General features: G+C 36.3%; 1 protein-coding gene across 1 annotated transcript in view; it reads left to right on the top strand.

Annotated features, from left to right (window-relative positions):
* KNDC1 (kinase non-catalytic C-lobe domain (KIND) containing 1) overlaps nucleotides 1-13933 on the top strand; it is a 55551-nt gene extending 41618 nt beyond the window's left edge. Inside the window, exons 17-30 of the mRNA XM_010138029.1 lie at nucleotides 963-1366; nucleotides 5411-5504; nucleotides 5607-5704; nucleotides 5986-6197; nucleotides 7492-7605; nucleotides 8007-8154; nucleotides 8416-8595; nucleotides 9686-9901; nucleotides 10221-10303; nucleotides 11535-11685; nucleotides 12084-12206; nucleotides 12309-12368; nucleotides 13093-13250; nucleotides 13521-13933. Of these exons, the coding sequence (XP_010136331.1) occupies nucleotides 963-1366; nucleotides 5411-5504; nucleotides 5607-5704; nucleotides 5986-6197; nucleotides 7492-7605; nucleotides 8007-8154; nucleotides 8416-8595; nucleotides 9686-9901; nucleotides 10221-10303; nucleotides 11535-11685; nucleotides 12084-12206; nucleotides 12309-12368; nucleotides 13093-13250; nucleotides 13521-13752 (2273 nt within the window). The 3' untranslated portion in view covers nucleotides 13753-13933. The remainder of the gene's footprint in view (nucleotides 1-962; nucleotides 1367-5410; nucleotides 5505-5606; nucleotides 5705-5985; nucleotides 6198-7491; nucleotides 7606-8006; nucleotides 8155-8415; nucleotides 8596-9685; nucleotides 9902-10220; nucleotides 10304-11534; nucleotides 11686-12083; nucleotides 12207-12308; nucleotides 12369-13092; nucleotides 13251-13520) is intronic.
* Nucleotides 13934-14652: the final 719 nt, after the last annotated feature.

Raw genomic sequence — 14652 nt, forward strand, 5'->3', positions numbered from 1 at the left:
AAACAGAGGGGGGGGGGGGAAAACCATTTAAAAAAAAAAAAAAACCCCCCCCCCCCAAAAAAAAAAAAACCAAAACCAAGAAACTCCCTACCTCTTCTAGGCTTGGTGTATTTATGGACAGCTTGTATTTGGTTGGTTGTGTCAGAATTTCTTTTTTTTTTTTTTTTTTTTCAAGATAGTTCAGCCAGGTTTTAGCACTTAAACTTGTTTACCTCTCTGTTTTGGGCAATGTTAAACTGTGTATTCTTTATAGAATGGCTTATATCCCTACATTGTTAACATAAATTCCTAAGTTTGCACTTGGCTGCTGCCATTCCATCTTACAATTTTCCATTTTGGCTCTGAATGACTGCAAATGTGGAGCCAGTCTTTCCCATGGGGTGTGTGATTTCTTTGCAACAGTAACTTAGGTCCGTTTGACTCCAAGGTAACATATCTAAGCCCTGGAGGGTTGCTCAAGTGAAAATGGAGAGTTCTGGCAGGCATAAAAGCTCCTGTCATCATCATACCAACCTTTGACTGTTGCCTCAGTCCCTTAAGGTTAGTAGTAGCTGTTATAACTGGAAAGAAGTCCCATCGTAGCTCAAGGAGTAAGTCCTGTAGGAGTAGAAAGTTTAACACGTATGTCCCCGTTGTCTGTATCAAGTACTTTTGCCCTCTATGTATGGAATAAAAGCTCAAGACTTACGGATGGAAAAAACCTCAAGAGCTGAGGTTTTTACTAATGCGTGCACAGGTCTGACATATTTACCTTTTGTTTTAAAGCTTCTGAACTATGTTTTGTTTAAATGCTTCTTGAGAAAATAATTTGTTATTTTCAAAAATGTATTGCTTAACTGTTGTTTAATAGCTCTAAAATTTCTTTAACTTTTATAATTTTACAATGTATAGTTGAGAAAAAGAAAGCAAAGAGCCAAAATAAGCATGACCACTATTTCATTTACCCCCCCATCCCCCTTTAGGAGAAGCAGCAGCAATCTTTGATGAGAAGGCTGAGCCCATGATAAATACATCAATAGCTGAAATGGATTTTGATGCGTCACCTTCAGATAATTTCAAAAAGGAATTGAGGCTGCAGAATACTATCCCTACAGAGAAAGCAGAACGATGTTTACAAAGCAACAGCTGTTGTATTGGTCCAGGTTTTGCAGAAGAAAACACAGAGCCAGAGGAAGAGACCATGATAAAAATAGCTGGAAACAGCTACCTTGTGTCTCCCAATCTACCTGACTTTCATGGCTGTAGTCCTGGTTGGAGCAGTGCATTTTATGGAGCTGAATGTTTTGATTCAGAAGTTCATAGTTACATGAAAAATCTTGGAAAGCAGAAATCAAGTGAGTCACAAAATATAGATGCTAAAAAAGTGGTGAGTACATTGATTTAAAATCATTAATACCTCTTTACTTGCTGCTTAAAAGTATGATAATATTTGTTGTGTTGTAGTGAGTTGAAACCTTCTTTTAAATACTGACTCTCAAGTGTTTTTAAATCCCAAGATTTGTGATGTCTTATCAATAAACCAGCATAAGGATAGACTTCCAAAACAAAGAGCGCTGATATGAAATTGATGATCACTAACCTACAACCTATCCTCTTTCTGAAATTATCTGGAAAAATTATGGTCTGCCATATGCACCAACCCCATGATGGTAATATTATAGAGAAGAGCTAAGAATGACTATGACCAATGCACATTGCGGGCTCTCAAGAGGTCATCCCTGTCATGCCCTCTGAGCCCTTTTTGTTGGTCAAGGTTAATTCCCTGACAGCTTCTCACCATTTGCCAGAAGAATGTTCATGTCCTCTCTTGGAAATGGCTGATCTTGGAAACGATGAATGCAGCCTCATGCCTTTTAAACAGCTTGGGGAGACATGGGGGAGCATGGGTAGGGGGAGTGGGTTGTTTTAGATTAGCAAGGTCTTCCATTCCCTTGAAGATAATACTGATGACATTTACTTAATTTTTACATCTGAGCATCTATCTCTAACAAACTGCAGTTTGTACCTATTTTTGTAAATATTTCAAGTCTGAAGCCACAGAATAAGGATAATAAATGAAACTGTAGAAATGTGTACAGCTGCAGCTAGTTCATGGCAAGGAAAAGAAAAAAAAAATTAAGAAAAATAGTTATTAAACCTGGAAGAGCATTAGTATAGGGGCACCTGGAATCCTTTTGTGTTCCTGAGTTGTCTGCCAAAGTAGAAGCTCAAAAAAGTGAATTATTCTAGTTCCCAACTTCTGAAATCTAGTGGAGAAAATACATCTCAAATTTCCAGTCCAGGAGGTCTGCAAGGTCCAAAGGAAGACTTTTAATGGACTGTTTCAAGCAGGATGGTGGTTTGAGTTGCTAGAGGAAAGTTCTGCCTCTCTTGTAAGGTAGAGCTGTTTGTCTCCACGCTTTTTTAAATCAGCTATTAACTAGCTGTACTTCAGAAACCAGTTCCTTGATTAACTGTAGTCTAGTTCTCATTGTCTGGCAAGGATTACATCAACCAACTTTTTGCCGCAGGTCTCTGGCAGATTTTTTTAAGAGTCAGCAATACAGTTGAGCTGATTCTACAGCTTTGCAGTGAAGTGAGCTAAAGCAGTGTTTGGGAGTTGCTATTGACAGTCTGTCTGAAGACAGACACTTGAGCTTTGACTCCATTTGTCCTGACTTAGTGGCACTGCTCTTTTATACGGGTAGGTCTGCTTGGTCAGTTCAAGTCTAGTCTGCAGCTGGAACTGAGTACTGAAGGAGAGTCTAACCATACAACAAATTACAGTTTTGGAGACATGCACACCTCATTAATACACTTACCTCCTCAATGGAAATATTCATATAATTCAAATGCGCTTTTATTCACTTTCTAAAACTAATACAATTAAATTAATTCATTTTGTATACCTGTAAGTAGGTTTGAGAACATGCAAATTCTGCGAAACTGAGTGCCAGAATATACAATTATATTTTTGATAGAATTAAATAATCTGTCATGAAAATAATTAACTTTTCTATTTTTCTGCTGGAACCTCTTGGATATTGTCTGCACCTTAGGTTGTGATTTAATTTTTTTGCAAAAAAATAAAACATTTGTTATATGATGACCAATATTAAGAATTATTTTAAGCTATTACGATTTTTAAAATGGTAATATGTACTCTTATGTTTGGAAGGAATGTGAAATAGCTAGCATAAAAATAAAATATTTATGGATCAAGGTGACACTTTCAAATGTCATAAATATAATTAATGCTTTACTGTGTTAGGTGCTTATCAGATAGATTGTTGTGGTTCCTAAGGTCAGCAAAGGTTCATCTGCATTTAGAAAAGTTAGTCCTCAGACAGGCAAGTATATGTTCCCTGCCTCACATCACCTCTAGTCCAGGAGCTGCTGATTTTGCACCCTTGCACAGAGCGCATCCAAGCAAACCAAACTAAGTCCTTGCAGCAGAGCAAGAAAGGAAGGTAGCCACTAGGGCTGCCGTTTCTCCAAGGTGATGTCCAACTCTGCTATCACAATGAGAAGAGCTTTTTCCTGCAGTCTGATAAGGTGATTTCTCTCACAGCCCCAAACCTTCATCCTTAACCTTTGCCTGTTTACTCTTTGCCTGCACTAGGTTTCAGTTATCCCCCCATTCTCATAAGCTTCCTGTAAGAGTCTCCACTAACCTTTGGTGCACTCAAGCTGTGGGCATTTCTAGCAAAGGTTTTGCATATTCTGGCCGCAGTTTTCCCTTTCCCATTCCTCTTCTCTTTTCCTTTTTCTTCTGCCAATATTCTGCATCCTTTGTTGGAGCTACCCTTTAGCATATGAAAAAAAAATGTACACTTCAAGGACAGATTGAAATTTGCAATTTTCCAAAGTAAGCAAAGTCAATCATTTGTCAATACTTTGTTCCCTGAACTAAGAGATGTTCTACAGAAAAGTGCCCTGACAAAATGAAATGTTATTTCAGAGGGAACAGAACAATTGAATGTATAGATTCATCAAAAAATGTTTATATTCTAGACCTACCTAAAATGGAAGGTGTTGTGGAATATACCGGGAATTTGCTACTGACTTCATTGCTGCTCACCTGAAGTTATTTGGGGGACAAACCGCTTCTGTCCACTATGTTCCAAACATCAGAAAATGGCCACGCTTATAGTCTCTTAATCGACTTGGTTTCACTTTAATTGATGAAACAAAAAAAACCCTGTTAAGTAAAAGCAAGTTTCCAATTCGGAATCTGGATAATAGCTTTTCTGTGCTTTCACTATTCTGTCTGTGATGCCTGTGCAAGTCTTAAAATCCACAGGGCTTTTGTGACTCTTGCTGCTAATGAACTATGTTGTTAAACCTTTTGAGCTTTTCCAGAAAAGTGACAGGTTTTTCTCAAGCTCAAATTAATTTCCAGTAAGTCCATCCCATTAAAGCTAACCTATTTACCAATCTGTTGTTTGATATGTTAGCTCTGAGCTGTGTGTTTTCTGATCACTCTGCTTGTGGGAGTTCTGTCTGCTGCAATCAGTGAACATACTCCATTTAAAATGCTGTTTCATGTAACTGGGTCACTGGTAGTTAGCTTAGGACCCAAGTGCAAAAGCCACCACTTTTTATAAAACACAACACACATCATGTTTGTTGTTTCATAATAAATCAGAAGTTGAACCCAAAGTGGATGGCCCATTTTCATTGGTTAGTGAAATAATGAAACCTTTGATATGCAAACAATTATAAATGTTTACATTTTGTTGTGAGAAGCCAAATCACTTTCATTTCTATCCATTACTTAAGTTATATAATTCTGTAGAAATTTAGTTTATTTTTTCAGTTATGTAAAATGCATAAATATATAAACTATGTAAGCTAAACTTCAAAACTGGTATGTCCTTTATTTATAGAGCAACTCTCCTGTCTGCCTTCTGACCTGCTTGTATAATATAATGTAATGACGCTTGTTTGAAAACCATCGCTTTCAGTCAAACATTCAGTTCTTGTCGCAGTTATAGGTCAGCCGCTTAATGGAGCATTTCTGGGGTCTGCACTGATTTCAGAACCCATCACTTTTAATTCTGGATGACTTCTGAGTGTAACTTCTAAAAACGCACTTGAAAACAACCACACAAGTGCAATTGCAACTAAAGGCATATTTATATAAACAGATTCAGACAACCTTTAACGCTGTCCCATCATACACAAACCAGCTCCAGTTCTGAAGTTGTAGAACTGTGGCCCAACAAGTGCTTTTCTGGGGACAGCTGATGCCTGCTGTAACTTGCCTGTGAGCACAGGTGTGAAAGGTGGTTCTTCCTGGCTAATGTCATATTCTTGCCTGTCTGGATGTTCTTTGTTTCATACAAAATAATTCTCTCCTAAAATGTCAGTTTCCTACTACAACCTTGCATTTACCACTCTGATCAGAATCCTTTTTCTCTTCAAATAGGAACTAGAACAATTGCTAATGATAGAGACAAAAAATTACAGAAAGACTATAAAGTTTTACCAGAAACTACTGCAGAAAGAAGGAAGCAGCAAAGGTAAGATTGCCAGTAATGAAAAGGGGACATAGTATTTACAAGGATTTTTTTTTCTCTAAATCAGGTTCTTTGATGTTCTTACACTGTGTTTTAAACCTAAAGGACCTGAAGCTAAATCTATGTTGCTAAAATTGAGAGGAGAGCTACAAGAGATGAAGTCAAAAGTACAGTTTCTGGAACTGGTGAAGAAATACATGCAGGCAAGTCAGACTTTAGTTTGGCTGTGTTTCATTTCACTGTGCATCAGTGTAGCTGGCTGCTCAAGTCACTATGTGAAAGTGGAATGTTTTGCATCAAAGTGACTAAGTAGGAGCTAAAATAATTATTAAAATAAAGGTAGTTGCTACTAGTCTTGTTTGAAAAGGGAAAAAAATTGTGTGAAATGTGATTTGGCTTTAAGCTGAGTTAACTGCATTTTCTGTGGATTTTATTCTTTATTTTCCTACATTTTATTTTTTCATGGCTTTGCATCCTTGAGCAGATCATGTATGCAGAGCAGTGGGGTGTGGAATCCTGTCTGCTGCCTACAGTCATTCACAACGGGAGAACTAACACCATGGATGTAGCACCTACGGATGAGTCATCATTGCTTCTTTACTATAACACAGAGAAACACCAGTGTAATAATCAAAATGGAATAAGAGTTCTGCAGGCTGGTACACCACTTGGTTTAATGGCTTACTTATATTCTAGGTAGAGTATTTTTTGCACATCCTTAATTGGGAGTGGGTTGAGGCATAATTGCTAGTTCAGGAAAAAACAGCCTCTGTGATAAATCCTAGTTACTCAACATTGCATAAATTCTTCTCTCTTGTATGAAGTTTAATGTTATTTCTGTGACCGCTTATCTAGAGAAATGGGCATGGAAATGGCAAAAGGCAGTCTGATAAGAAATAAGCCAAACAGCTAAGTTTGGATTTGATTAAAACTCAAAGCATTTGTTAATAAACCAAAAACTAACTTTAAACTTTTTTATTCTTCTTTGAGGTTTTGCCCTGATAGTTCCCATGCAATCAAGGCTTTATATAACTGCCAGAAATGAAACGATTCTTCAGAATTTGATATTTCTTATTAATAGGGTGTGGATGTGAAGATGTATAGGTTCTGCTTTACAGATTGTTGCCTCCAGCCTTGGATCTGATCAAGATGTAGGCTTATCTCAGGGCTTAAGTGGGTACAGAGATGTCCTTTAAGCCTCAACTAGGGTGAGGGCAGTGTTTTTTTAAGGTACCTGAACCGTAATAGTATGAAGAATGGAAAACGTCTGAGACTCCATCAGACTTGCTGTGACACTGCAGAAGGAGCAACTTCTTCCCAGCTACTTCTCCCAGCTCATACTGACTCAGACCCGGTTACTTATCCTGAGTGCTGCTTTTCTTGGTAGCTCAAATTTTGCACAAAGTGAACAAATTATTTTGGAATCAGAGCTTCCATTCATCAGACAAACTTTCATGGTTAGCCATAAGCTATCAGGGAGACATGATCATTAACCTGTGTGAAGAGCGTGAGTGTGTGTGTTTATATATATATAAAAATAAAATGCATCTTTTTTTAATGTGTATAATAAGTATATCCTGTCATTAAAGCAATAGTGCTCTAATTAGAGCTGGAAGAAATATTTTCTTCCTCAAAGTATCTACTTTTTATCCTGTTATTACAGTAAAAGTCTTTAAAACAACATCAAGTGAGATGATAGAATAAAATGAAATATATTCTTCCATACTATTTAGAATGTAACTTTTGATACTAATAGAAATGTTAAAGTGGTTTTTCACAAAATTGCAAGTAGATAAACATTTTTTTTTAAATTATGCTTTCAGTGTTGGCAATCACAATATTTGATGTGTAAAATAAAATTTATGTAGAGCTTGGTAATTTTAAATCCCTGTTAATTCTTGATATTTTGAAGATTTTTTTTTGCTGTTGCTGAACTAATTCAAGAAAAATTGTGTTCTTGCTTGTCTGAAGCTTTTCTTGTGCTTCACAGAAATGCATTTTTAGAAGGTTATGTGCAGCAGTTTCTCTACACATTTCGCTATTTCTGCACACAAGAAGAATTTTTGCAGTTTCTTCTTGATAGAATCAGCAGCACTTTATCCAGGTATAGTAATTTCTTGTGAAAAATGTTATCAAAGCACAATTGATTTTTCCCCCCAATGGCAAATAGCTGTTTCTGAAAGGAACAACTTAGTTAAATTGAATTTCAATGTTTGTTTTTGTAAGACTCTTGACAAGTGAGAGTAAAACTAGAACAATGACAATGTGCTTACTTATTTTTTCTTCTGAATCTGAGTCTTATTTTTGCCAGTTGTTCGGTGATGGGTTGTAAGTGCAACCATAGCTTTGATTCCATAGAGCCATGGTTTCTAGGGTCATGAAACGTAAGAATTTGCGATAGTACAGTCAATATCAAATAATACTTGTGGTTTTTTCAACACTTATTTTTTAAATTGGAATTGGCTATCAATTTTGGTGAAATAAGTGCCTTTTTCTTCTCAACAGTGCAAGCCTGGATCCTTCCACATCACTTACCAAAATATGTAACCGCAGTTTCTACATCCTGCAGGCTTGGATTGAGGACTGCTATAGTGTAGACTTTGCAACAAATATGGACCTTCTATGTACTCTGAAAGAATTTATTTCTTCTAAGGTGAGTCAGAATTTCAGGAGAAGCTTTAAGGGAAAAAAAAATCGAGTCTGTTACAGTATATGTAAGATATACATAAGATTGTAATTGCAAAAAAACTGTCTTAATTACATTTAAAATAAAAGAAAAATACTGCTGTTTTTGACAACTATGTTCAATATGCCTAGTTTTGGATAGTTGTGAATCTTACAAAATATTGTGTCTTGCTTATACTTTATGGGGGAATTGAGTTCAATATTCTGTTAAGCTGTTTTGCATTTGCAGGTTGCTCCATTAAATGGCTACGGTGAGCGTTTGTTGTCCTTGCTTGAGAATGCTTCTGCCAGGAAAAGCGGCAGTGCTCTGCAGTACTCCAGCACGGCCAAATGTGAAGAGGAGGGCGAGAAGGAGAGAAAAACATTATATTCTTTATGTAAAAAGCTTTCAGAAGATGTTTCCAGAAAGGCATGTGTTTTCTTCAGACTTGCAGTATACGGAGCACATTTCCATATATTATTTTCTGAGAAAAACTAGAGTATCCCCCTTAGGGTCTACACCCTAATTTAGTAAAATTCATGTACCTGTGTTTTAAATTTTCTTTTGAAAGTATCAAAGACCTAAACAGTGGAAGTCATCTTAAGCCTTAATTGCACCCTGTCAGCTGTTTCAGTAGTAATAAACCAAATAATTAAAATTATGAGCATTGAACTCTTTATGCTTGATATTAGCACATGACTCAGTTACTAGGAAACATTTTCCTCCTTGTCAAACATTAATACTTTTTATTAGGCAGGTGTATTTGTAAGTCTGTAAAGGAAAACAGTGGGGGGTGAGGTGTTTTCTGCTAGAACTTCAAAGCTTGTAGCAAAAGCTGCTCTGAACTTCTGTCTGTATTTATTGATTCACATAGTGTGCTAGTGAAAAATAACCCCAGAACCTGGAACATACTGTAGGCTTTTGTTGAATGAAGATCTCTCTACAGAGCAACAAAAATTTGATGTGGAAGTCAAATGTATCAATAATGTGCAAGCTGAATTTAGAATCAGCCTCAATAAAGGTGCAGAATGCCGTGAGGTATAAGGGGGATTTAACCGATGAAGAGCAAGCAGAGTAGAGAAACATAAACTTTTATTGCATCATAATGATACTGGAAGAAGGGAAAAGAATGGAAAAATAAATATCTCTTTGGAAAGGGCTGTTTGATTCTAAGCAAAAAGAGTGGAAGAAATAAAAAGAGATACTAATAGGTAGAACACAAAATAAAACTTAAGAATATGAACTATTTTATGGCAGCAAGCTTGAATACATAGAAGTTTCAATTATTGATTGAGATCCAGTAACCTCTTGCTCAGACTCATCAACTGTGCATATTATATTAGCCTAAAATAACAGTGCTGAATAAACCAATTAGCGTCTGGGCTAATCTTGAACAGCTGAAGAGCTTTGCATCCACAAAGGTGTTTCTCTAACAAAACATTCCAGAAAGTTGAATCAAGGGGAGACGTAATGTTTGCTTTAGAAAAGTTTTAGCTTTACGTATGTTTTTTTTCTACAGAACTTTAACTGGAAACTTGCCAAAGGTCTGGGACCAATTGCACAATATCACAGAGAGCGGCTGTACACTACTTCGTCAGTTTTGCCAAAGCCAAGCTATAACAGTTTTACGGAAGAATTCCCAGTCTCCTTTGCTAAAGCAGATGAAGTGGGACCATATCTGTTAATAGAATACAGTGCACAACAGCTTTGTTTTCAGCTGACGTTACTGCAACAGGTACAAAGGACCATGTTTACTTGGAAGATCAAATAATACCTATCTTCTTACTTTATCTCAGTCTCCTTTCTCCAGCATTTCCCAACCCGGTTTCAAGCTTATTTCATACCATTTCATAAGGCTTTGAATCAAAATAATCTGATAATTTAGATCTCTACAGTATAATTTAGACTGACTAATTCTATTCTTAGGCTGTGATCCCTCTGATAAATTTGCTGAAGGCAGGGCAGAGAGGGGGAACCTCTGTCATTTTTATCCCCAAGCACTGTAGATGAACTGTTAAATCTAACAACAGATGTATCTTGCTCTTTTTGTTTAGGAAGTATTTCATAAATGTCATCCAGTACACTTTCTAAATTCAAGAGCACTTGGTGTTAAAGACAAATGTGGTGCTGTCCAAAAGTAAGTTGCTTATTTTAACTGCCCTTCTATTCTGCTGATGCACAAAAACTTATTGTGTTACACCTTTAATACCTCCAGAAAGAGAGAGACATTTTAAATAATTAATATATTTTCAACAGACTAGATAGTCTGTTTACATTGATTTTAGAATTTCAGGAGATTTTATGTATGTACCTGTAAATACAGGTACCTATGCACATATGTTTATGTGGTAGGTCACATTTGCAAGGTGATTTCTTTGAAACGTGAAGTGGGTCAGGCGGAAATATTTCTGAAGACTTGTGTTAGGGGTGTTGCTTCATAAAAAAAAATGGTAATGGTTCTGAAACAGGCTACTTGATAATGCTTATGCATATAAAATCTCAACGACCATTACAGAATCACAGAATAGATGAGATTGGAAAAGACATCTCAAGATCGTGAAGTCCAATGCCCTGCCTTGAGCAGATTGCCCGGAATCATGTGCAGTTGGGTTCTGAATGTGGATAGAAGCTCCACAGCCTTTCTGGGCAGTGTTCGTCGTTCACTGCTAGGTTGATGCAGTATCAGTATTTACAGATATGTAAGAATTTTGCTGTAGTTACTAGAGTGTTTACCAACCTGTGTAAAGTACTTGCTCAACAGTAATTAATGTTTTCATCCAGCCACATGGACCTAATTGTGTTTGGCTAATGTCTACTTACGTACCCAGTGGATTCAGCTAGCTTCTAATTAGTACTTGTTAATTGCACTATTTGTAGTAGATTTTTCTGTCTAAGGGCAGGGAATGAACACCTAAAGCAGCTCATCTGTTCAGATGGTTGAATGGCAGCGGGTTTTACTGATTTTGGGGGTTCAGGCATGGGAAACAAACTGTGTGGTGCCACTAGGTATCAGACCTGATGTCTTACGTGACTGCAGTTTTTAATGAGTTTGGATTTCTGGCTATTATTTTCTGTCAGATTGGATGCTTTGTTTTATTCATTAACAAGTGGTGAAGGTGTCTATGTACAGAAATGTATACTGCATATGCCTATTTTGTAATCACATACAATTATCTCGTAATTAGAAGGAAGAAAAAGTAACATACATAGCTCACTATGTGCTTTGTAAAATATTATAAAATCAAGACTGCAAGCACTGCAAAATTATTTTAAATGGTTAGAAGTTGGTATCTTCACAGTCGAGAATTTCTTTGAAAATCCAAAGTCGGCATGAATTACTTTTGCCTTTTTTCCCATTCTCTCCATAGAGCGATTTCTACTGAGACGGTTTCACTTAAAGTCAGTAATCTGTTTCTGTCGAAGTGCGTACAAGACCAGTACCTTCTACAACTATTAAGAAATGCAGACAATATCAGCACCTGGGTTGCTGCTGAAATTGTAACATGTCACACGTCCAAGGTTCGTCATTGTTTTATTGTATTATTAGTTATGAAACGGTTATTTGCTGTTTGTCATATACGAGTTGCTATGTAGCAAAGCTGCAAGAAATATTCTGAAATACCCCTGTGAGTGGGCACTTAATAATTTGGTTTGTTGTCACAGGGAAGTTTTGTAGTAGCAGGTGTCAGAACCTAATAGAATGTAAGAAATGGGTTGCCTGGGGAGAATAAATGTCACAAGGGCACGTTGGTGACAGAAAAGAGAAAACTTGTGTTGGAGGAAAATGTTACTGCAGTCAAAAATTTTGTTAATACATTCAATCTTTTTCTTCCCTCTCAATTTTATTATGGAGATTTATTATACATATATTTAGTATATCTTATATATATACAGTATGTCTTAAATTTTTTTTTCAGCTGCAGATGAGCTTGCTATCAAAATTTCTTCTTATAGCAAAATGCTGCTATGAACAAAGAAATTTTGCTACTGCTATGCAAATCCTAGCAGGCTTGGAAAATCTTATTGTACGACAGTTACCAGTAAGTTTGGGAATCTGTTCTGTAACTATTTTGCTTAACATAATTTTGCTCAAAAATGGACTTTTAGGTGAAAAACAAAAATATATTTTGTTTTCTTGTAAGGCCTGGAAAATTTTACCTGCAAAAGTAGCTGAAATAATGGAGGAACTCAAGGCTGTTGAGGTATGGCAAAAAGTCTTTAATTTAAAAATACTTCTTTAGGGTTGGGTGAGATGCAAGATCCGCTTAAAGGGGTGCCTTTACAGGATGAAAGCTATAATTGTTTCTTTGTATTACGAAGGAGATTTTAATTTGATTTAAATTGTTGACTCTTAATCTGAGAGTTTAGGAATAGGAAGGGACCTCTGGAGATCATCTAGTCCAACTCCTCTGCTAAAGCAGGTTCTTCTAGAGCAGGTTGCACAGGATTATCCAGGTGGGTTTTCAAAGTCTCCAGAGAAGGAGACTCCACAACAGCCTTTAATTTATTACATTAATTTTCATCTTAATTTCTTAAAAATGTATCCTGCGTGACTAAGAAAAAAGAAAATTCAAACCAAGCTAGGACATTAGATACGCTTCTGATGATCTCTGCAGGAGCTTTGTGGCTTTAATGTGTTCTGAAAAATCTTAAAAGGCATTCTCTTCCTGGTCTATCCAATTTTAAATCGTAGAGAGAAGTTCTAAAATGTTATTTTGGCTGTGATTTAGGACAACTAAAAATTACCTATGATGTACTTTCGATTAAAGTTACTTTATTTCTGCACTTTTGCCACCAGTCCATAATGTTGTCTTCAATTTCAATGCCAAAAGTTAAAATTTGTGACAAATAAGTGCTGAACACTTAAAGTGGAGAACTTCTTGGAAAACCTGTCCTGATACTTACCTGTGTGCATTTTTAAACTAGGTGTTTTTGAAAAGTGACAGTTTGTGCTTGATGGAAGGAGAAAGATTCAAAACACTTCCAACGATTCCATCAGCCCATGTTTTGGCTATGCACGTGCAACAGCTTGAAACGGGAGGGTTCACAATGACAAATGGAGCTCACAAGTGGACTAAACTTCGGTAATTATTTTAATCATGTCACCTTACTTTTTAAAATAGAATATTGTCTAATGGGGTAGTGAGAGCTAATGCAACATTTCACAGTTAGCAATTTGAATAGTTTCAGTCATTTTGACATGAACTAAAGAGACATATACTAGAGAAGAGAATGCTCGATGTTTTTGAATTTACTTTAAAGTTTGAGGGTTTGGGTTTGGGGGGGGTTTGGTTGTTTTTTTTTTTTTTCAGCAGCAAATCAAACTAATCTTTTTTACCATATTCTCTTTGAAGAAATATTGCAAAAGTTGTGAGCCAAGTTCATGCATTTCAAGAGAATCCTTATACCTACACACCAGATTTCAAGCTGCAGTCTTACCTCAGGCAAAGAATAACTCATTTTAAAGATGCAGACATTTCTGCCTTGGCAGCTGACAACTGTGCCAACTTCCATCAGATACCAGCAGAAAAACATTCTCGAAAAATCCAGGACACGCTACGCAGAATGAAGGCAACATTTCAGTAATTATTTACATCTCAGCTGTTCTATTCCAAGTGTAGATTGTAAAACTGGATTAAGTTGACTTCATCTCCTGGACCAATTCCCAAGCAAATCCTGAAGTGACTTAAAATACTGTCTTTATTATATTTCTAAATATGGAATTATGAAATGCTGACTAATGAGATTTGAATCCCTAGCAACTGGATGACTGATCAAAAGAATAAAAATAAGAGCAAAGTATAGATTAAACGGATGATTAATTTTGTCACTATTCTTTAGCATAAAAGATAATTAGCCCGCAAACAAATATCTCAAAAATACCGTGGAAATAAGTTAAAATTACAGTTTCTGTTGCCAAGTTGGCCTAGGAGAGTTCCAAGTACAGTTCATTAAATGTTGGATATATTTTTATATAAACATAGTACACCTGTATCCTATCACAGTGTGCATATAATTCAGGGACACAGATCCTGTGCTATCATTTGACTGTTGGTATTTCTTGCTTTTGTATTGTGTACTATGAAAACTATAATTGACTTAAATAATTTGCCATCATTTTCTTCAAGCATACTAAGGAAGGAGAGGAATTCCATGCTGCAACTTTTTTTTGTTTTGGTTTCAATGTCATTGAACTAACCTCTTTATGAATGAAAGTAAGATCTGAATTCAAATATTACCACTCTGTTGCTTTGCTTCTGCCCTCATGGCCTTGTGAAAACAGTAAATGTGAAATTGCTTCTTTTGATTATTTTTTTCCTGTATTTGGCACAAGAATCACCTTGCCAATTCATGTAGGTATGTCTGTGTGCACGTTTGGTTATGGCTGTTGCTCCTGAGGTTGCTTTTTGTGGATTGCAGTGCTCCGGCAGCATTAAATAGAAGATAACTGTGTGGATCTGCAACTTGTAAAACTTTGTTGCTAAC

This window comes from Buceros rhinoceros, unplaced genomic scaffold (genome assembly GCF_000710305.1).
Source record: "Buceros rhinoceros silvestris isolate BGI_N320 unplaced genomic scaffold, ASM71030v1 scaffold14236, whole genome shotgun sequence".
Taxonomy (NCBI): Eukaryota; Metazoa; Chordata; class Aves; order Bucerotiformes; family Bucerotidae; genus Buceros; species Buceros rhinoceros.